The 23,077-nt window shown below is 44.5% G+C and overlaps 1 protein-coding gene across 3 annotated transcripts in view; it reads right to left on the minus strand.

The window, feature by feature from the left end:
• The window catches only part of prkn (parkin RBR E3 ubiquitin protein ligase), a 1,119,547-nt gene that overhangs the window by 195,483 nt on the left and 900,987 nt on the right, over window positions 1-23,077 (minus strand). For all 3 annotated transcript variants that reach the window (XM_078230130.1, XM_078230129.1, XM_078230132.1), the window contains exon 8: window positions 17,967-18,028. In XM_078230130.1, the coding sequence (XP_078086256.1) occupies window positions 17,967-18,028 (62 nt within the window). The remainder of the gene's footprint in view (window positions 1-17,966; window positions 18,029-23,077) is intronic.

Genomic DNA, 23,077 nt, shown 5'->3' on the forward strand with positions numbered 1-23,077 from the left:
GATAAAGTGACAAGGGAAGCAGGACAGTGGGTTAGAATATCATTTTACTTCTTGGACTTGGGATCCAATCCAGCACAGATGAAACAAAAGCCCTATCTCTCAGACAATGCTTAATGGATTCTGAGTGAAGCACCTTTGGGCAGCTTTAACATTCATTTGCTATCAATGGAAACGCCCGGTTTGCTGGGAAAAAGCAGCGTGTTAGAGTCTCATGGGAATCGATTTAAAACCTTTCCAGGCCTCACCACTTGGCCACCAACTGTTAAAGATGTTACGCCCCACATCTCAAAACATAATATAATATTTAATTATATATGTTGGATTACAAGTACAAATTATAAGCTGCAGACTGACCACTGCCGATCTGATAAAGGTCTACAAAATTATGAGAGGCATAGATAGGGTGGACAGTCAGAGGCTTTTTCCCATGGTGGAAAGGTCAACTACAAGAGGGCACAGGTTCAAGGTGAGAGTGGGAAAGTTTAGGGGTGACATCTGGGGAACGTTTTTCACACAGAGGGCGCTGGATACCTGTTACACATTGCCAGTGGGGGTGGTGGAAGCAGGCACGAAAGCAACGTTCAAGGTGTATCTTGATAGACACATAAATGGAAGGTGAACAGAGGGATAGAAACCATGTGTGGGCAATGTGGGTCTAAAGAAGGAGTGGAATCAAGCTTGGTGGGCCGAAGGGCCTGTTCTTGTGTTATATTGTTCTTTGTTCTTCTTTGGTTCAAGCTTTTCCTATACCTACCTTTCTTTCTCCACATTTCCAGTAATTAGATAATAATTCGATAGTTTGCTCAGTTTATTTAGAACAGATTATAAGAAATGTAAAAAAAATAATGGTGCAATGGGGAGTACTCTTCTGAGATTGTCTTTCTGTGCGTTGTTTGAACAACATATGGAAACCCTTGATCTCCATTTATATCTCATTAGAACAGAAAGGCTTACTGTCTTACAGTAATAATACGTGAGTGCATTTAATTTTCAAGCAATGTTAGTTGACATTTTAATTCACTTAAATATTTCTACTGAAACTTAAGCATCAGCCCTGAATCAGTGCCAGTGCTTTAATCTCTGAGGAATTGTCGGTGGCTTCAAATCCAACATTTGAGCATGCAGTCTAGACCAGCACTTCAGTACTGTGAGTGCCACACTGTCTGAGATACTATGGCTGGGATTTTCCACTCCCATTAGCGTCCAGCAGGTTCAGTGATGGGAGACTATATTTTCCATTTCTTGTGGAAAATATCACAAGAAGGCCAAAGTTGGTGTGAAAGCTTGCCACGATCGTCCGCCTTTAACAGTGACATCAGTGACTGGAGGTGACCGCTCTTTGACTCAGGCGTGCCAGCTCTGACTGCAGGTGACCAGCATTTGACTCAGGGGTGATTAGGCTTGACTCGAGAGAGAAAGGGGTCGCACTGAAGTGAGACTGGGGTAACAGTGGAAGGGTATTGGGGGTCGAGCCAGTGCATACCGAGTGGAAGATTGTAGGATGCTCGGGGGGGTGGAAAGATTCCAGGGACCGGGGTGGGGGGAACGTCAGTGTACCAAGGGGAAGACTCCAGGCTTTTGGGCAGAAGACTTCAGGCTACCCGGGGGAAAACTGGAGGGTAGTGGGGGGAGGTCGGGAGGAGATTGCAGGGTCTGGCAGGAAGCTGAAGAATGAGGGGTACCAGGGAGACTGTCAAGTGTGAAAAATACAGTTCCTGAAGTTGCCTCCTGCTCTGGGCCACGGCTTCTTAGAAAGACCTCACAGAGGGAAGGGAAGCCTTGGGCAGAGCGCTGGGAGAATGGGCAATCATTTCAGAATGACAGTTCCTCACAATTCTGGGGAAAGAACGGGTGCTTCTGGAGGTAGGTTGACAAGGGCAAGGCTAATGGAAAGACATGTCAGTGATCATTACCACGCTGCAACTGAGACTTTTTAGCTGCAACTGAATTGACACGCCTGGAATCTAACTAGTCAAGCAGCATTTATGCATGCGAGTGCCTTTATTGCTGCTCAGCATTTAATGCTTGGTGCATTGACTTCCAAAATTACTGACTGCCATGGTGTGCCTGTACTATTGGCTGAATAGGAAAGCAAATCCATTCCCTTAGAGAGTTGACAATAGCATATCACCTGAGGAGAGGGATCCTAACTCTTGGCTGAGCTGAGCTGTGTATTGATAAGTGCCCCCCAAAGATCAGGTTGACCACAAAGCCTTGGAGTAAAGTTTGGGACAATGCCTATGCCTCAGATGAGAGCTCAGGGTGCAGTAGAGTGGCCAAGACTGTGGGGCAAGAGTAATGTGGGGGTTTGCACAACTGGCATGCCATGAAGGACTGGGGATCAATGCGATGGCCAGGACATGACTCAGTGGGCTTTGAGAGGCAGCTTCAGATGATAAGCGGGCAAAAAGTGGTCCTTAGAAGACAGGCACTAACCGTCAAATTTATATCTTTGATACATCAGTGAGGAGAATGCATGAAACAAGAAGCCTGGTTATCTTGCTGTCATTTTACTTTCTCATAGGCAGGAAAAAAGATGTCATTGGCAGTGCCTGGCTTATCCAAGGCAGGAGCAGAACTATGAAGATGAAGGGATGGCAGGGCCTGCTCCACATGCAAAGGATGAACCCCAGAGAGCCATTATTCGGAGTTACCTCGCAAGAAATAGTGTGCAGATGGCACCTAACTTACCTGCAGATGTTTGAGAACCACTGTCACTGAAGACAACGCATGTACACGGAACTAGTTGGTCACATCTGCAACCTTCTAAAGTATTTGGTATCTCAAAGACTTGGGGGGCAACCACTGCCAGTGTCGCTGAAAGTTACTGCGGTGCTCAATTCTTATGCCAGTGGGCCTTTCCAATGCTCCACAGGTGACCTCTGCAGGATTTCATAAGCCTCCGCACAAATGTATCCAGGAGATGATGAGCAAAACCAGGGCACACAACTATGTTCATTTCGACTGGGATCAGGCAAGTCAGGATGTAACAACAATGGACTTCGGCAAATCTCTAGCTTTTCAAAGGGACAGGGTGCCATCATAGTCAGAGGGGGCGATCTTAACAAAAATATTCTAGGTGCCAAACAAGCATGCAAACTGGACAGAATCATACCTATTTTATGGGCGAGCTCTCAAACATGATCTTATGCTATTTAGTGCAAAAAAAGAGGCATTGTGTGATTCTTGACAGCAGGGGGAGTGGACAGAGTCTATTCTCACCAGAAAGACGGCTGATGACTGCCAGAGGGCAGCATTGTGCATGTGCTGATCTCCCAGTGCTGTTTACAAGGGTATACAGTTAATGCCCTGGGAGATATCTCACTCATAGAATCATAGAGTCATAGAGGTTTACAGCATGGAAACAGGCCCTTCGGTCCAACTTGTCCATGCCGCCCTTTTTTTAAAAAAACCCGTAAGCTAATCACAATTGCCTGCATTTGGCCCATATCCCTCTATACCCATCATACCCATGGAACTATCTAAATGCTTTTTAAAAGACAAAATTGTACCCGCCTTGTGAAGTTATATGAACTAAGGAATAGCATGATGGGAAAATTGGTCAGCTATTTGGTACAATATAAGCAAGGCCGACTCCGCATAACTTTAAGACTGTATGAGTAAATAAAACAAGATAAGGTCAGGGATGACGGAGTCACCGACCTTCTTCTGTTCCATCAAAGGACAAGATAAGGGTATGAATGATGAGACAAAGAATTCTAGGAGGTCAGCAAGTTATGACATGATTAATGACATTGCTTATGATTCTATTACTAATCGAATTCCTGAATATGCTCTGGTCACGCAAACTGATAATGATTATGTATAAATACTGAACTGATCCTTTGTGTAATTGCGGACTTGAGGAGGAATTAGCAAGTTGTGCCAACTGCTCTCTGAACTCAAGTTTTCAGCCAAAACTGCATGCAGTCTTTCGTAAATAAAGGCTAATCATTTTGTCAGAACGAACTTTGTTGAGTTTTTCTATCACAGTCAAGAAGCAGGAAAGTTTCCACTTCAATATTTGACGCTGCGAAGCAGAAACCAATACCTTGAGTGAATTACGTGGGGGACTGAAGAAGTGATCCGAGCCATGACCCGGAGGGAAGAGACGGATGCCGGCACAGGGTAAGATTCACCTTGGTCTCTCTCTCTCTCTTGGATTGGTGCTACGACCCCTCGTCCCTGACGGAGGACACTAACAGGTGACGGTATTCGAATCTAAATTGGACTGTGAGTAGTGTATTTAGGGTCAGGGACCCGATTGTGGCTAGCCTAAGGTCAGGGACCCTTTGATCTCGTTTTACATCCAGATCAGGGTTACACAGGCTTAGTTTGGGTCAGGGACCCTGTGATTTGACTTTGGTACCAGGAATTCTTTTTTAAACATTTTTGCCAGGGGCACAGTATACTGACGTTATGGGACAGAGTTTAGACAAAACAGGGGAAAATTCTCCTTTGCTTTTTATGTGTTCTGAGTCCCCCGCTCAGGAACGTAATTTACGTCGATTGAGTGCTGCATTAAACAGTAAATTGGGTAACGATATTTGGCCACTAGGCGGCACATGGAACTTGGATAATTGCACTGCAGCAGAAAAAGCTATTTGGACAAAAAATGCAGGTTCCAAGTGGAAAACTTTAATTTCAAAATGAAAAAAAGAGTCGACTAGGCACCGCAACAATCGTCATTAGTGAGTTGGAGGGATAACGCCCGTAGAAGAGGGATTGATGAATGTGTGGACGGGAAATCAAAGGATTGGGAAACTTTAAAATTGGAATGTGAACTTAGGGATAAGAAATCATCGGGCAATAGGCAGGCTGGGCTAGCCCATCAAATTAAACAACAGGAGGATCCTCCCAGTTGCCCTGGCATGCCGCTGTTTCCCTATTCAGGCGATATGTTGGAAGAGAAGCGTGACCCACGATTTTGGCCGCCTCTGGCAACAATGAGGTTTTCTCACGTCTGCAGGAACTCCCATTCAAAACGCTCTTTGGGTTAAAAATCTCCTCGATGCTGTTCAGCTTCCTCGTCAATTAGCTATTATTAAATGTGCTGCGCACACAAAGGGGGACACTCCTGTGCAATTAGGGAATGCCCGTGCTGATTCAGCTGCTAAGGAGGCAGCTGTATCGGCCTCTATGATTGTTCCCACTGGGGGTAATCAGGCTCTAAATCGGGTATCTGCATTGGAGACGAAGGGCATGCCAGAGATAACTGGGGTTCAACATTTACAGAGGGACGCCTTTGATTCTGAGCGCACACTGTGGAAGTCAATGGGTGTTCACATTCCTTGGCACAGGATCTCTGGCTTACTCCAGTTGGTCAAGTTTGTATTCCGGACTCTTTATTACCGGTACGTATTGACTATTTGCATTCTTGTACCCATCTCGGCAAGGAGGGAATGGTACAGCTACTTCTAAAGACTTGGTGGCACCCAGATTTGAATACAGCAGCGCAAACGCGGCTGGATTGATGCCTCATTTGCATGAGAAATAATAAGGGTAAAGGCATTAAATGCCCTCCTGGAACCACTCCCTTGCCACATGGTCCTTTTGCCTGTATACAGCTTGATTTTATTGAATTACCAAAAGTAAATTGCTATAAATATTGTTCAGTAATAATCATTGTGTTTAGTAAATGGATTGCCCATACGGTGGTGAAGTTATTGTTAACAGAAGTTATTCCCTGTTTTGGGGTACCCAAAATGGTGAGCTCAGATAATGGACCACATTTTGTGGCTCAGATCAATACTGAATTGTGTGAAGCACTCGTAATTAAACAACAACTGCACTGCGCGTATCACCCGCAGGCAGCAGGAATTGTGGAAGAAGCCAACGGGACTTTAAAAGAAAAATTATCTAAATTGACTGAAGAAAGTGGGTTAAATTGGCTAAAGGTATTGCCCTTGGCACTGTTTCACATGCAGGTGACTCCATATTCGCGGACCGGACTGTCAGCTGCAGAGATAGTCTATGGTTGGCCAATGAGGACTCTCTGGGATGCCCATGAAAAACCTCTGGAGGGAGTAGACCTCCATGTGATGGGGGAACAGATGCAGAATTATTTGAAGCAATTAACACTTTCTCTGAAGTTTCTCCACTCACAGTTGAAGCAGACACACCTCCCAGTGACAGCAGGGACAGCCACCGCTCGATATCCAGTGATCGAACCCGGAGACTACGTATTGGTGAAGAACTGAGATAGAAAGTTCTATGGTTTCTATGGTTTCTAAAGAAGCTAGGACAACGCTGGAGCGGACCTTTTCAAGTACTCCTGACCACACTGACTTCCGTCAAGCTTGAAGGACGTCCAAGTTGGATACACCTATCCAACTGCAAGAAGATAGTCTCCAACCCAGATACGAATACAGGATGAAGATCTTCATTATATTTTTTGGACTTTCTGGATTATTTGACCTTAATGGCCACTCGGTAGCAAAAAAGCGAACTACCCGGGGACTGCATGCCAATACCTATTTATATATGTCATAAGTCCATTCGAGGGAAAGAATACCTCTCCAATCCCTCCCATTCCAGATAGGAGAGACAGTTGAATGGATTCTACATCAAAACCGAACAGGGTTCGAGGGAGATATGAGAGAATGGGAATCGGCGGGCTATGGAATGACGAGGTTTTTGGCTTGGTACCAGGCTGCTTATAATCATGCCTTGCTTCCACCCTCCCTTACCCTCCCCTCGAATGATGGGCGAGGTTCCCTATGTTTGAGTAAATCAGGGAAAGGAAAGTTGATGGGGCAAAGTAGATGCAACCTTACAGCTGAGTGGCAAGGACCAGTAGCAAACCTATCTAACAAGGGGCAGGGCAGCCAACGAACTGATTCTTATGGCCTCAGCATTGGAACAACTGGCAAACGTAACAGCGGCAGAAGCCAGGGCAACTGGACAGGCACTGGCCGAGGTCTCGGCTGAGCTGGTGGCTGTCCGGACCGTGGCATTACAAAATCGATTGGCTTTCGATTATCTGTTAGCCTCGCAGGGAGGAACATAGAAACATAGAAAACTACAGCACAAAACAGGCCCTTCGGCCCCACAAGTTGTGCCAAACATATCCCTAACTTTTTGGCCTACCTATAACCCTCCATCCTATTAAGTCCCATGTACTCATCCAGGAGTCTCTTAAAAGGCCCTATAGAAACAACATTGTAGGTCAGAAACGCTGTACTTATATCCCAGATGCCTCTGAAAATATCACCAACCTGGCCGACCATATTACGAGACAGGCTGATCAAATTCAAGAGATTGGCCGTGAATTTCATGATTATGACTCATCGGGTTGGTTCGGATGGCTGGGTCACGGATTATTTGATTGGATCTTTAAGGCCTTCATGTTACTACTACTACTGCTACTGGGGATAGGATTGCTTGGTTGCTTGTGCAAATGCATTTTTAATCGGGTCATGGATATACCTATTTAATTAGTTGTCATGATATGACAAAAGGAGGGAATGTGAAGTTGTACGAACGAAAGAATAGCATGATGGGAAAATTGGTCAGCTATTTGGTACAATATAAGCAAGGCTGACTCCGCATAACTTTAAGACTGTATGAGTAAATAAAACAAGATAAGTTCAGGGATGATGGAGTCACCGACCTTCTTCTGTTCCATCAAAGGACAAGATGAGGGCATGAATGATGAGATAAAGAGTTATCGGAGGTCAGCAAGTTATGACATGATTAATGACATTGCTTATCGAATTCCTGAATATGCTCTGGTCATGCAAATTGATAATGATTATGTATAAATACTGAACTGATTCTTTGTGTAATTGCGGACTTGAGGAGGAATTAGCAGGTTGTACCAACTGCTCTCTGAACTCAAGTTTTCAGCCAAAACTGCATGCAGTCTTTCGTAAATAAAGGCTAATCATTTTGTCAGAACGAACTTTGTTGAGTTTTTCTATCACAGTCAAGAAGCAGGAAAGTTTCCACTTCAACAGCCTCTACTACTACCTCTGGCAGCTTGTTCCAGACACTCACCACTCTTTGTGTGAAAGAATTGCCCCTCAGGACACTTTTGTATCTCTCCCCTCTCACCTTAAACCTATGCCCTCTAGTTTTAGACTCCCCTACCTTTGGGAAAAGATATTGACTATCTGGCTGATCTGTGCCCCTCATTATTTTATAGTCCTCTATAAGGTCACCCCTCAGCCTCCTACGCTCCAGAGAAAAAAGTCCCAGTCTATCCAACCTCTCCTTATAACTCAATCCATCAAGTCCCGGTAGCATCCTAGTAAATCTTTTCTGCACTCTTTCTAGTTTAATAATATCCTTTCTGTAATAGGGTGACCAGAATTGCACACAGTATTCCAAGTGTGGCCTTACCAATGTCTTGTACAACTTCAACAAGACATTACAACTCCTGTATTCAATGTTCTGACCGATGAAACCAAGTGTGCCGAATGCCTTCTTCACCACTCTGTTCCCCTGTGACTTCACTTTCAAGGAGCTATGAGCATGTACCCCTAGATCTCTTTGTTCTGTAACTCTCCCCAACGTCCTCATTAACTGAGTAAGTCCTGCCCTGGTTCAATCTACCAAAATGCATCACATTGCATTTGTCTAAATTAAACTCCATCTGCCATTCGTCAGCCCACTGGCCCAATTGATCAAGAACCCGTTGCAATCTGAGATAACTTTCTTCACTGTCCACTATGCCACCAATCTTGGTGTCATCTGCAAACTTATTAACCATGCCTCCAATATTCTCATCCAAATCATTAATATAAATGACAAATAACAGTGGACCCATCACTGATCCCTGAGGCACACCGCTGGTCACGGGCCTCCAGTTTGAAAAAACAATTCTCTACAACCACCATCTGGCTTCAATCAAGAAGCCAATTTTGTATCCATTCAGATACCTCACTCGAGGCCCCCAAATAGTCGGCGGGAAATTGAGGATTTAACCTTATGCAACAACCTACCATGCGGTACCTTGTCAAAGGCCTTGCTAAAGTCCATATAGACAACATCAACTGCACTGCCCTCATCTACCTTCTTGGTTACCCCTTCAAAAAACTCAATCAAATTTGTGAGACATGATTTTCCACTCACAAAGCCATGCTGACTGTCCCTAATCAATCCTTGCGTCTCTAAATGCCTGTAGATCCTGTCTCTCAAAATACCTTCCAACAATTTACCCACCAGATGTGAGGCTCACGGGCTTGTAGTACCCAGGCTTTTCCCTGCAGCCCTTCTTAAACAAAGGCACAACATTTGCCACTCTCCAATCTTCAGGCACCTCATCCGTGACTATCGATGATTCAAATATCACGGCTAGGGGACCGGCAATTTCCTCCCTAGCCTCCCACAATGTCCTGGGATACATTTCATCAGGTCCCGGGGATTTATCTACCTTGATGTGCTTTAAGACTTCCAGCACCTCCTTCTCTGTAATATGTACACTTCTCAAGACATCACTATTTATTTCCCCAAGTTCCCTAACATCCATGCTTTTCTCAACAGTAAATACTGATGAGAAATATTCATTTAGGATCTCACCCATCTCTTGTGGATCCGCACATAGATGACCTTGTTGATCCTCTCCGTTGTTACTCTTTTGCCCTTTATGTATTTGTAGAAGCTCTTTGGATTCTCCTTTGCCTTACTGCCAAAACAATCTCGTGTCTCCCTTTGCTCCCTGATTTCTCTCTTAACTCTACCCCTACACCCCCTATACTCTTCAAGGGATTCGCTTGATCCCAGTTGCCTATGCATGTCATGTGCCTCTTTCTTCTTCTTGACCAGGGCCTTAATATCCCAAGTCATCCAGGTTTCCCTACTTCTGCCAGCCTTGCCCTTCACTCTAAGAGGAATGTGTTTACCCTGAACCCTGGTTAACACACTTTTGAAAGCGTGCCACTTACCAGACATCCCTTTGCCTTCCCACAGACTCCCCCAATTAACTTTTGAAAGTTCCTGCCTGATACCATCAAAATTGGCCTTGCCCCAAATTAGAATTTTAACTTTTGGGCCAGACCTATCATTCTCCATAGCTATTTTAAAACCAATAGAATTATGGTCACTGGTCCCAAAGTGATCCCTCACTAACACTTCTGTCACCTGCCCTTCCTTATTTCCCAATAGGAGGTCAAGTTTTGCCCTCTCTCTAGTCGGGCCATCCACATACTGAATGAGAAATTCCTCCTGAATACACGCAACAAATTTCTCTCCATCCAACCCTCTAATACTATGGCTGTCCCAGTCAATGTTTGGAAAGTTAAAATCTCTGACTATTACCTCCCTATTTTTCTTGGAGCTATGTGTAATCTCCTTACATATTTGCTCCTCAATTTCCCGCCGACTATTTGGGGGCCTATGGTACAACCCTATCAAAGTGATTTCCCCCTTCTTATTTCTCAGTTCTACCCATATAGACTCAGTGGCCGAACCCTTGGATATATCCCCTCTCAGTACGACTGTGATGCTTTCCCCTCCTCTCTTACCTCCTGTTCTATCTTTCCTATAGCATCTGTACCCTGGAACATTGAGCTGCCAGTCCTGTCCCTCCACCCAACTCTCCAGAATCCCAATTGCGGCACCCCCCTGGCTGATTGCTGCCCCTGTCCTTGCCCCCATCCCTGTCGAACACCACTCTCCTCGGCCAATTACCGCCACCGTCCCGTCCCTCCCCAAGTCGATTGCCGCCCTGGTGATCCCCAATTGCAGAGTGCGCAGCCCCCTGCCTCCCTTCAGCCTCACCCCTTTAGGACACGCCCCTCCCATTCAGGCTCTGCCTTAGGCTCTCCCTGTAGGTCCCACCCCTTTGGCACTGGCTGGTGGGCAATGCCAGGGTGTCAGGCTGGCACTGCCATGCTGGCACTGCCCAGGGGAAACTGTCCCCCTGGGGCCGCAATTGCCTGCAGTCCCACCGGCAAGGCCGTCATGTTTGATCCCCGTTGCTGGGGACCATATGTGATCCTTGCTGATGAGGACCTCCAGCAGTGAGCCCATTAAGGCAAGCGAACGTGGACAATTCTGTCCCAGGCACACCAATAATATTTAAATTCTGATTTAGCCTGGGTGCTAGGCTGATCACATCGGCTTCACAATGCCGCAAGAGGCTAGAAACTGGGCGTGAACCTGTTTCCTCGCCTCTCTTGTGATCTTACCGGCTTGCCACGTTGATTGACAGGCGGGATGAACCAGTAAGATCACCCCAGAGAGTCTTACAATACAAAAAGAGGCCCTTCAGCCCATTGTGTCAGTGTTGGCCATCAAGTACCTATCAATTCTAAACCTATTTTCCAGCACTTGGTCCATTGCCTTGTTTGCTATGGCATTTCAAGTGCTCATCTAAATGCTTCTTAAATGTTGTAAAACTTTCTGCCTCTACCACCCTTTCAGAAAGTGAGTTCCAGATTCGCAGCACCCTCTGGATGGAAAGGTTTTTCCTCAAATCACCTCTAAATCTCACGGCCATTATCTTAAATCTATGCCCTCTGGTTACTGACCACTCTAATAAGGGGAAAAACTCCTTTCTATCTATCCTATCTTTGTCCTTCATTATTTTGTATATCTCAATCAGGTTCTTCCTGAGCCTTCTGTGCCCTAAGGAAAAAGATCCCGGCCCAACCAGCTTCTTTTTGTGGCTGAAATGCTCTAGCCCAGGCAAGATCCTGGTGAATCTCTTCTGCACCCTCTCTCATGCAATCACATCCTTCGTATAGTGTGGCGACCAGAACTGCACAATATACTGCATAGTGGCCGAGTGAGTGTACAGCTCCATTACATCCACCCTACTCTAATATTCTATACCTCATCTAATAAAGGCAAGTATCCCATGTCTCCTTAACCACCTTATCTACCTGTCCTGCTGCCTCCAGGGATCTCTGGACATGTGTTTCCTAGCGTTCTACTGGTCATTGTGTATTCCCATGCCTTGTGGCCCCCCAAAATGAATGACCTCATGCTTTTCAGGGTTAAATTCCACTTGTCACTGTTCTGCCCATCTGACCAATGTGTCAATATAATCCTGTAATCTAAAGCTTTTCTCCTCGGTAATTACCATACCACCAACTTCCATATCATCTGCAAACCTACTGATTATACCTCCTACTTCCACATCTAGACCATTAATGTACACTGCAAACAGTAAGGGACCCAGTACTGATCACTATGGTACACCACTGGATACAGGGTTTGACTAAAAAAAAACCCTTCGACCATCATCCTCTGCCTCCTGCCATTAAACCAACTTTGGATCCAATTTGCCAAATTGCCCTGGATCCCATGGGCGCTTACCTTCTTGACCATGCGGGACTTTCTCAAAAGTCTCCCATGCGGGACTTTCTCAAAAGTCTTACTGAAGTCCATGTAGACTGCATCAATGGCACTGCCCTCATCTAAACACCTAGTCACCCCCTCGAAAAATTCAATCAAATTTGTTAGACACTACATCAGCCTGACAAAGTCATGCTGACCATCTTTGATTAATCCTTTCTTCTCCAAGTGGAGATTAATTCATTTCCTCGGAATTTTTTCCAATCATTTCCCTACCATTGATGTTAGTCTCTGACTTCCAATTACCTAGTTTATCCCTACTTCCTTTCTAAATAATGGTACCACATTAGCTGTCCACCAGTCCTCTAGTCTTCTGGCACCTCTGCTGTGGCCAGAGAGGATTTGAAAATTAGCACGAGAGCTTCTGCAAACTCCTGCCTTTCCTCCCACAGCAGCCTGGGATACATCTCATCTGGACATGGGAATTTATCCACTTTTACGTCCGCGAAAACTAATACCTTCTCCCTCAGCAATGCTAATTTGTTCAATTATGTCCCTGTCCCCCTGCCTGCTTCATATACCTACACCATCCGTCTCCATGGTGAACACATGCAAAAAACTAATCTAAAACCTCAACTACATCTTCCAGCTATACAAACAGATTGCCACTTTGGTCCCTATTGGGCCCTACTCTTTTCATAGTTATCGCATGGCCCCTAATGTACTTATAAAACACCTTGGGATTTTTCTTTATTTTACCTGCCAGTGTTTCTCATGCCCCCTCTTCACTCTCCTAATTTATTTTTTAATTATCCCCTGCATTTTCTACACTTCTTTAGGCTTCCAATGCTTTGAGCTTCCTGTATCTATCATAAGCTTCCTTTTTTCCTGATCCAATCCACTATATCCCTTGGCACCCAGCATTCATTGGACTTGGTCCCTTTAGGGGAATATGTTGGCCATCTTAGTCTCTATTTCCTTTTTGAATGACTCCCATTGTTCTGATGTGGATTTTCCTACACGTATCTGTTCCCAGTCCACTTTTGTGTTATCCTATCAAAATCAGCCTTCCTCCAATTGTCCATCTTTGTCCTTCTCCATAAGTATCTTAAATCTTACCGAATAATGGTCACTATCACCGAAATGCTCCCCCATAGACACTTCTACCACCTGCCCAGCTTAATTCCCGAAAATTAGGTCAAGTTCTGCCCGCTCTGTAGTAGGACTTTCTATTGGCTGGCTCAAAAAGTTTTCCTGGATGCGCCTTGAGAATTCTGCCCCCGCTTAAGGCTTTCACATTTTGACTATACCATTCATTATTGGGAAGTTGAAATCCCCTATATTATTAGAATCAGAGAATCATTATTTTTATTATTTTTACATTTCTCTGAGATTTGTCTACATAATCTGCTTTTCCATCTCTCCCTGACTGTTTGGGGGCCTAAGCAAAGTGTTGCTTTTCAGTTCCACCCATTTGGCCTCAATTGAGGAGCCTGCTAAGATATCATCCATCCTCACTGCAGGAATTAACTCCTTGGTCAATAATGCAACACTACCTTCTCTTTTACACCCTCCTTATCTCGCCTGAAGATAATATAATCCAGAATATTAAACTGTCAGTCCTGCCAGCCCCCCCAACTATGTCTCTGTGATAACAATAATATCACATGCCCATGTGTTAATCAATGCCTTCAGTTGATCTGCCTTACCCATAAGACTGCTTGCATTAAAATAAATGTCTATCGGCCAATTTGACGATGACGATGGTACAGTGCATAGATCCTCACAGAGCTTCTGTGAATGTCTGACTCCTGTCTGGATGATGGCAGCTCGCTTGCTCTCAATGGCTCACAATCGTCATATCATGATGATGCAGCGGGAAAAGTTTCACTTCTCATGATTGTACATAATCCTTCATCATCCAAAAGAGTGGTTAGAGGGTGGAACTTGCTTCCACAAGGAGTAGTTGAAGTAAAGAGCACTGATGCATTTAGGGAAAGCTAGATAAGTAAATGAAGGAGAAAGAAATCGAAAGATCCTTTAAGGTTGGATGAATAAGATTAGGATGATGCTTGTATGGACCATAAACAACTGCATGGACCTGTTGGGCTGAATGGTCAATCCCTGTGCTGTAAATAACATGTAGCACAATGTGAGTCAATGATTTTGGTCCAATCTGATTAGGGACAGTTAACATTAAAAAGAAATCTGAATATCTAATTTTAACCAATAGATCTGTGCCACAAGATTTCACTTTTTAAAAAAGAAAACAAACTTTATTAGAGATAAAAGACTTAAACAAAATAAGTACTATAAATTTAACAATATGTTTTAGAACTATATATATTAAGAAATCAGGTTTACTTCCGACTTCCCCCAAGAATTCGCTAAGAAGACACATCAATCTTAAAAGTTATTTATTATTGTTGTGACCACCCACAAGTATGTCACAGTCCCCTGGAGAATTCTCCTCAGTTCCAGCTATTCTTAGAGGTAAAACTTTAATTTACCCTCTCTTGTTCTTGTTACTTTTCCAATATTCCAAGTTACTCTTCTGATTTCTTTTTTACAGAAGACACTGTGACACTCACTGTAGATTCTCCTAATAGCTTCAAAGTTGGTAATCTTCCAACTAATGTTTCACAGAAATTTTAAAGTAAGATTAAGCCTCACACATATTCCACACAGTCAATCTTTTACTGTTTCTGGCACAGGTCTAACTGACCGTCATTTACTTTGCCTGTCTTCTCTCAGTGAGCTGCAAAAAACAAGAGGTCCAAACTGCAACTAAAAACCTCTCATTGAAAACATCCTGATCAATTGAAACTGGAGAGTCTTCCTAAGTTCCACCCAGCCATCTCCATGACAATGTAACCCGTTCTGGGCTGACGGCAAACCAACCTTTGAGTTAATTGTCCCTTACTGACAATTTACTTTTTGAAAGTAATTTAGCTCTAACTCCCAAATCAAAAACATATCTCAGGACTGCAGTTCTTTGCAGTCTGTGTGGGCAGAGATGTTGGCATTGTGGTAATGTCACTGGACTAATAATCCAGAGACCCAGGCTAATGCTCTGATAACATGGGTTCAAATCCCATTCCCACCATGGTAGATGGTAGCATTTGAATTCAATTAATAAATCTGGATAACTCTGATAATTCTGAAATTATCATACGTTACTGTTAAAAAAACACATCCATCGGAATTCTACTGCTCTGCCTGCCACGGGAATCGGAGTGGGTGAGGGGTGGACAATGGGAAGGTCTGTTGACCTTGGGTGGGATTTTGTGGTCTCAGGTCGAGTGAGGGCATAACATCCTGCCCATTTTGTTTACTAATGCTCTTTAGGAAAGGAAATCTGCCATCCTAATCTGGTCTGGCCTACGTGTCACTCCAGACTAACAGCAATGTGGACTCCTAATGGCCCCATGAAATGACCTAGCAAGCCACTCAGTTCAAAGGCAAGGCAATTACAGATGGACAACAAATGCTGTGCCCACATTCCATGAAATAATTTTTTAAAAGACATTGCGGGGGCGATTCTCCCAAAAAAATTCTAAGTGTCGAATTTGCATAAGAACTGGAGTAAATCACGTTGTTTTTTTCAGTGAGAGTTTCAAAATGAATCTCCTACACTCTCTGCACTGCCGAGTGCACTAGCGTTAATCAGTCCAAACAGCTGGGAGCGGGATCTATTCCCACTGGAGCAGCCGACAGCATAGCGCTGAGCAGGCCACAGTGCATGCGCCGATCTGTCAGCGCCAAGATCGGCACATGCACAGTGTCCTCTGTCCGCCGGCCTCCTGATTGCTGACCAGCTCGATTGTTGGCCACCTTGATCGCTGGCCAACCCCATGACTCCCGTATCACCTACCATGCAATCCCCCGCTTCGGCCCAATTGCTGGCCCCCTGAACATGCCCAGGCCAGCCACGACCGCCCCCAGTGTGCCTCGATGTCCCCCCCCACAGCTCTGATCTCTTGATTCCCACCCCTCCCACCACCCCCTCACCGGCAGCCCTGACCAGCTCCCCTCCGCAGTCCCAATTCCCCTCCTGCAGCCCCCCACCCCACGACCCCAATGGCCAGCCCTGATCACTGGCCTTCCTTCCTCTGTTACTCAAGCAGACTGGCAACGGGCTCTCCCATCTGCACCAATGGTCCCCAGAGACCCTGCCCCATTTGGTCCCACCCCATTAGGCCCCACCCACTTGGCACTGCCCAATGCCTGGTGGGCAGTGCCAATGTGCCCCCTGGAGGGGCCTCAATTGCCTGACCCTCTGGAGGGCCTCGATTGCCCCCCCTTCACTCCAGTGGAATCGGCCGCCAGCTCCCCGCATGTGGGGAGCTATACTAAACCCAGCTGGAGTGACATACTCTTGGCGGGGAGGGGGTGGGGAGAGGCTAGTGAGCAGTACTGTGTCCGCTAATTACATTTAAAAGAGATGGAGATGCGTATTAGCATAATTTATTTAGCTCCACGCCAGCTGACAGCGCCAGAGGCCTTGGCGTCCAATTGGAAGCCTGCGAAATGGCCTCCATTCGAGTCTCTCATCACATTGTGCTACAAAAGCAGCACAGCGAGATGGGAGAATCACCCCCCACGTTTTCAGTTCCCCAGCTAAGTAAACCCACCTGCTATTTTATGATCTTACATTTCCCCTTACGACCCATAACTTTTAAAGGTAACAGATTCTAAGATTGCTTTAATTACATTTATTCCATTTTCTGCAGTTAAATTTAAATTCTTAAATGTCTAAAACTAAAAATCTAAAACTAAAAGGTATATTTTAAAACACATGGACCATGAACTCAGTATTCACAACAAAGCTACAGTTTAAATTATATAACCGGTTGAATTATCTATTTGGATATTTTTATTTTGGTTGACTGGAGGGCATGAATAAATTTAGATATTTACAAAGGCAGCATGTAATGCATGAACCTCCCAAATGGCCATGTGACATGAACCTATACCCACACCCTTTCAGTATTGATATGATAATCATGGCCGTGCACAAATCGTGCATAAAATTAACAATGTGCATTTATATAGGGCGTTAATGTTATAATATGTCTCAGAGTGCTTCACAAGAACATGATCAGACTAAATTTCACACCCAGCCACATAAGGACAGGTGACCAAATATAATGGTCACTATTAAACTAACTCAAATCACATTAACCTCTTTGGCTACATTTGAGTAAAGATATCAGCCACAATAGTTACAAACTGCCCAGGGATTAGATGACAATGCACCAGGGAATACAATCTTTCCATTCGTCTTCAGTCCTGAATGACAGGTACTTCCATTTTGATTTAGAGCCCACTCAATATTTGTCACTGCCGTGTTAAATTAAGATGGTTTAGAGATTAATCAGTTAAAACTGAAACCCCATGTCCAATTATTCATCTTCAGATTCTCATCTGTGGCAAGACTGGTTTCAACTATTTGTGGGACCCATCTGCAGCTAGCAAGGAGTGTTTGGTGCAGAATTATCCAGCTGAAAAATATTGGTAGATAGCAGATGTCCCAATTAGTAACTTGTCATGGTTGATGGAAGGAACAGAGCTTTTTCCTCAAAAATCCTGCATGTTTTTTCGATTTTAGGTCACCAGGGTTCATAAAGAAAAGTCCAGTTCCCTGGAGACATATCAGAAACTGCCTAATTAGAAGTTCTCATTTGTGACAGGTGAGAACTACCTACAAGCAATGTACTCACTTGGTCGCTCCCAAGAATTCTGAAGTGATGCACTTCCTTAATCAGTGAATCTGGGCAGCCAGCTGTAAAACAGTGCAAAGGAAAATAAGATTGACAAGCAAAATTTTTGTTTTGTCACGTCAGCTGGTTAATATTAAGAGTAAGAAAGAAAGGAGATCGTGCTCTTTTCAATCTGTTAACCATACCCAGTTAGTGTTGCATGATGATTTATAATTCTGGACTTTACTGAAAGTGTTATTGAATGCAATCTAATTATTTACTTTATCTTTCTAAGTACAATCTAATTATTTCTAACCCTTGCACATTCAACTGAGGCTGTGATTTTTTTTTACAAAAGATTATTTTATTTTTATTTGTCTCTGAATTACTTCTATGTCTGCAATACCTAATATCCTTTACTTTCAAATATTAGGCGTTTCAGATAATCTAACTGAATAAGTATTATGCGTTCCTCAGGACCAAAGCCCACTTTCAGTTGTTTCGTCAATGACCTTCTCTCCATCATAAGGTCAGAAGTGAGGCTGTTCACTGATAATTACTCAGATAATGAAACATTTCCTGTCTATGTACAGGAAGACCAGAACAACTTCCAGGCTTGGGTTGATAAAATTTTGCCATGTAAGTGCCAAGCAATGACAACCTCCAAAAAAAGAGTGAACCTAATTATCTTCTTCTATGGCATTACCATTGCTGAGGCCTCACCATCAACATCCTGGGAACTGAAGTGAACTGGACTAGTCATATTAGCATATAGTAGTGTTTTTTTAGAAAGTGACTCCATAGCATCTCCATCACCTACAAGTCTGATTCAGTGCACAGTGTTCGGTAGTATTCATGATTTCTTAAATACTGCACTGAAGCAGTTAGTGTCCATCTGAAGAAAGACCTGGACAAAGTTCAGGCTTCAACTAATAAGGGGCAAGTAACATTCATGCCCACAAGTGCCAGGCAATGACCATCTCCAATAAGAGGGAAAGAAACCATTCTCCCTTGACATTCAATGGCATTATCACCACTGACTCCCTCACATTAACAGCCTGACAGTTATCATTAACCAGAAACTGAACTGGATTAGGCATATAAATATAATGGCTACAAGAGCAGGTCAGAGACTGGAAATACTGCAGAGAGCAACTCACCTCCTGACTCCCCAAAAACTGCCCACTTTCTCCAAGACATAAGTTAGGAGTGTGAGGGAATACTCTGTACATACTTGGATGAGTTCAGCTCCACAACACTCAAGAAAGTAACAGGACAAGGCAGGCCACTTGATCAAGCACCCCATCCACCACCATCTCAAACATTCGTTCCCTCCACCACCAATACACAGTGGCAGCAATGTGTACCATATACATGATTCACTGCAGCAAGTCACCAAGGTTCCTTTGACAGCATCTTCCAAACTTGAGACCTCTACCACCTAGAAGAACAAGAGCAGCCAATGTATGAGAACACCACTACCCACAAGTTCCCCTCAAAGCCACAAGCCATCCTGACCAAACCATCTACCATTCCTTCACGGTTGCTGGATCAAAATCCTGGCTCTCCCTTCCTAACAGCAATGTGGGTGCATAATTACAGCACATGGCTTGCAACAGTTCAAGAAGGAGGCTCACCACCACCTTCCTGCCTGCCTCTTTCTTATTTTCCTACTTTTCTCCTCTTGCATTGCATGAAGATAGGACCTGGCTGGGATTGTTGTCAGTGCAGACTCGATGAGCCAAATGGCCTCCTTCTGCACTGTAGATTGTATGATTCTATGATTCTAAGCCACCTATTCCTCTTTGGTGGTATTTGTTGCCCCTTTATCATTTCCATTGAGTTTCCCTTTTTTCTCTCCACTGGCATCCATTTCTCCCCTTCCTGCTCCAGTGACCGGTGCATCAGCACAGGTTCTTGTTGCCTGTAGTATATTACAAGATCTGGGCATTTTATTATATTGCCCCCTCTGCTGGATTATCTGTTGGGAAGGTGTAAGTAAAGTTAGTTCAATAATGGTAGCCTATATTTGAACAGGTTAGACTTACTCAGGGCAATACACCACAGAAAGATGGTGATGAGAATGGGTGGAATTTTCTTTTAAGCACTGAGGAATATTGTGACACATTTTTGGAACTCCAGAGCTAGTTTTAAGAACTTTGAGCAATTTGAAAGATTGTTCCTTGTGCACATCATGTTCAAGTACACAGTGAGTCAGCACAGTATGTAATTGAAAAACATAGCACTGAAGACATACATGGGCACAATGAAGGAGTTCCAAAGAGGGCTGGTGTAATTATGAACAAAGGTCACACATTTGAATGAAAGTGAATAAAATAGGAGATGAGGATAAAATAAATGCTTCCTTCACCATGACAGGGCCAGATGCTTTTGAGGTAGTATCAAACCTGTGTTGCCCATGAGATCTCCCTCTATGGAATACATTGAAATTAATGAATTTATAGACTCATATTACAGCATGGCTATGAATGAAGTTGCACTGAGTTATGTTCCATGAAAGGAAGCAGTTGCCAAGTGAGACATTTGCAGATTACATTCTCAAATGACGGAAACTCTATCAGCACTCTAGGTATGGTGCAAAACTAGAAATTGAGACAGTTGTGTAGGAGTCCGAAAGAACAATACAATCTAAATCAAGCTTTTTAACAGAGGTGGACATAGTAGGGGGATTGCGATGAAGCCACAGCCATGGAAATGGCTGAAAGAGATAGTTGCAAATTGCAAGGGAGTTCTTTTCCTGAGCTGGCAAGGCAGGACTACCAGATTTCAGTGAATCCCAGGCCACTGCAGCCAAATTTGCACCAGTCTGAGAGTCAGAAATTTAAATGCTACTCAATCTTTCAATTGTCCTCATTCCCTGTCAAAGTGTTATGCCTGTGGGAAAGTCCAGACACAGGACGCAGGAGGAAACAGTAATATTCCACAGGTGATGGTAATGCACCAGGTCACAGCCATGCACCAGGTTGAGGTTGTGGTAGATCTAAAGCTATTTCTGCAGTCTGGCAGTCCTCAAATGCGCATATGATAGATGTGAGAATAGAAGTTGAGCAGGAAGATCAAAAGTTATACTCAGTCTGGGAACAAGAAAAAACAGCACATGTGAGATCAGAGTAACAGGGCTGAAGATGAGATTCCAGCACTCAGTAGAAATGAAAGTTGGAGATATACAATTTACTTTCATCACTGATAGTGCTGCAGCAGTGTTTGTTATCTCAAAAGCAAACTCCACAAAATTCGTAAATCACAATCTCTTACACAAAACTGGCGTGAAACTGATCAGTTATTCCAATAATAGTATTTCAGTGTTAGGTGGAAGTTAGGCTGGAACATGATGATACATCTGATTACTTGCCATTGGTAGTAAAAAGAAAGGATAAAGTTTCCCTGAAGGGAAAGAATTGGCTTAATAAGATACGTTTAACTGGGCCGAGTTATTTCTAATAGTGATCAGTAAGTATACGCCTGACAAGGAGTTGGGAAATAGACTAAAAAGTAGGGCCTCCAGGGTGGTCATCTCTGGGCTGCTCCCAATGCCTCGTGCCAGTGAGGCTAAGAATAGGGAGTTAGTACAATTGAATGCTTGGCTAAAGGACTGGTCCAGGAGGGAGGGCTTCATTTTCCAAGATCAATGGGAAGTTTTCAGGAGAGGATGGCACCTGTACAAGAAGGACGGGACACAACTAAGTTGGAAGGGCACGAATATCCTGGCTTGGAGTTTTGCTAGTGCAGTTCGGAGGGGGTTTAAACTAATATGGCAGGGGGGTGGGGATCAAAATATTATGTCTACAAGTGTAGAGGCTGGGGAAGAGCTTGGGGCTGGGACAAGGCTGGCAAAGAAGAAGAGCACTCTGGGGGAGGATGACCTCACTGGGCCTGGAGGTCTGGAGTGCTTATACTTCAATGCAAGGAGCGTAGTGGGTAAGACAGATGAACTTAGGGCCTTAAGACAGACGAACTTAGGGCCTTAAGACAGACGAACTTAGGGCGGCACGGTAGCACAGTGGTTAGCACTGCTGCTTCACAGCTCCAGGGTCCCGGGTTCGATTCCCGGTTCGGGTCACTGTCTGTGTGGAGTTTGCACATTCTCCTCGTGTCTGCGTGGGTTTCCTCCGGGTGCTCCGGTTTCCTCCCACAGTCCAAAGATGTGCGGGTTAGGTTGATTGGCCAGGTTAAAAATTGCCCCTTAGAGTCCTGGGATGCATAGGTTAGAGGGATTAGCAGGTAAATATGTGGGGGTAGGGCCTGGGTGGGATTGTGGTCGGTGCAGACTCGATGGGCCGAATGGCCTCCTTCTGCACTGTAGGGTTTCTATGATTTCTATGATTTAATGCTCACGAGGAATTTGGATGTGGTTGCGGTGACAGAGACTTGGTTGAAAGAGGGACAGGACTGGCAGCTGAATATTCCAGGGTACAAGTGTTTTAGGCGAGACAGAGGAGGGGCCAAAAGAGGTGGGGGAGTAGCAGTATTAGTTGGAGAGCATATTACAGCGGTGCAGAAGGAGGACAATTCAGAGGGGTCGTGTAACGAGTCAGTCTGGGTGGAGCTTAGAAACAGGAAGGGCGCAGTCACTATGTTGGGGGTATACTACAGGCCCCCCAACAGCCCAAGGGAAGTGGAAGAACGGATATGTCAGGAGATACTGGATAGGTGCAGGAAAAATAGGGTTGTTGTAGTGGGAGACTTCAATTTCCCTGGTGTAGACTGGAAATCGCTGAGAGCTGGGACTCTGAATGGGGAGGAATTTGTAAAATGCGTACAGGAGGGTTCCTTGGAACAATATGTAGATAGCCCAACTGGAGAGGGGGCTATACTGGACCTAGTACTGGGGAATGAGCCCGGTCAGGTCTTCAAAGTTTCGGTAGGGGAACATGTGGCAAATAGTGACCACAATTCTGTTAGCTTTAGGATAGCGATGGAAAAGGATGAGTGGTGTCCCAAGGGTAAGGTGTTGGATTGGGGGAAGGCTAACTTTAGTGGGATTAGGCAGAAATTGGCAGCTCTTGATTGGGAGAGGCTGTTTGAGGGTAAATCCACATCTGGCATGTGGGAGTCTTTTAAGAACAGTTGTTAGGGCTACAGGACAGGCATGTGCCTGTAAAAAAGAAGGA

The sequence above is a fragment of the Mustelus asterias genome, chromosome 15 (genome assembly GCF_964213995.1).
Source record: "Mustelus asterias chromosome 15, sMusAst1.hap1.1, whole genome shotgun sequence".
NCBI classification, from domain to species: Eukaryota; Metazoa; Chordata; class Chondrichthyes; order Carcharhiniformes; family Triakidae; genus Mustelus; species Mustelus asterias.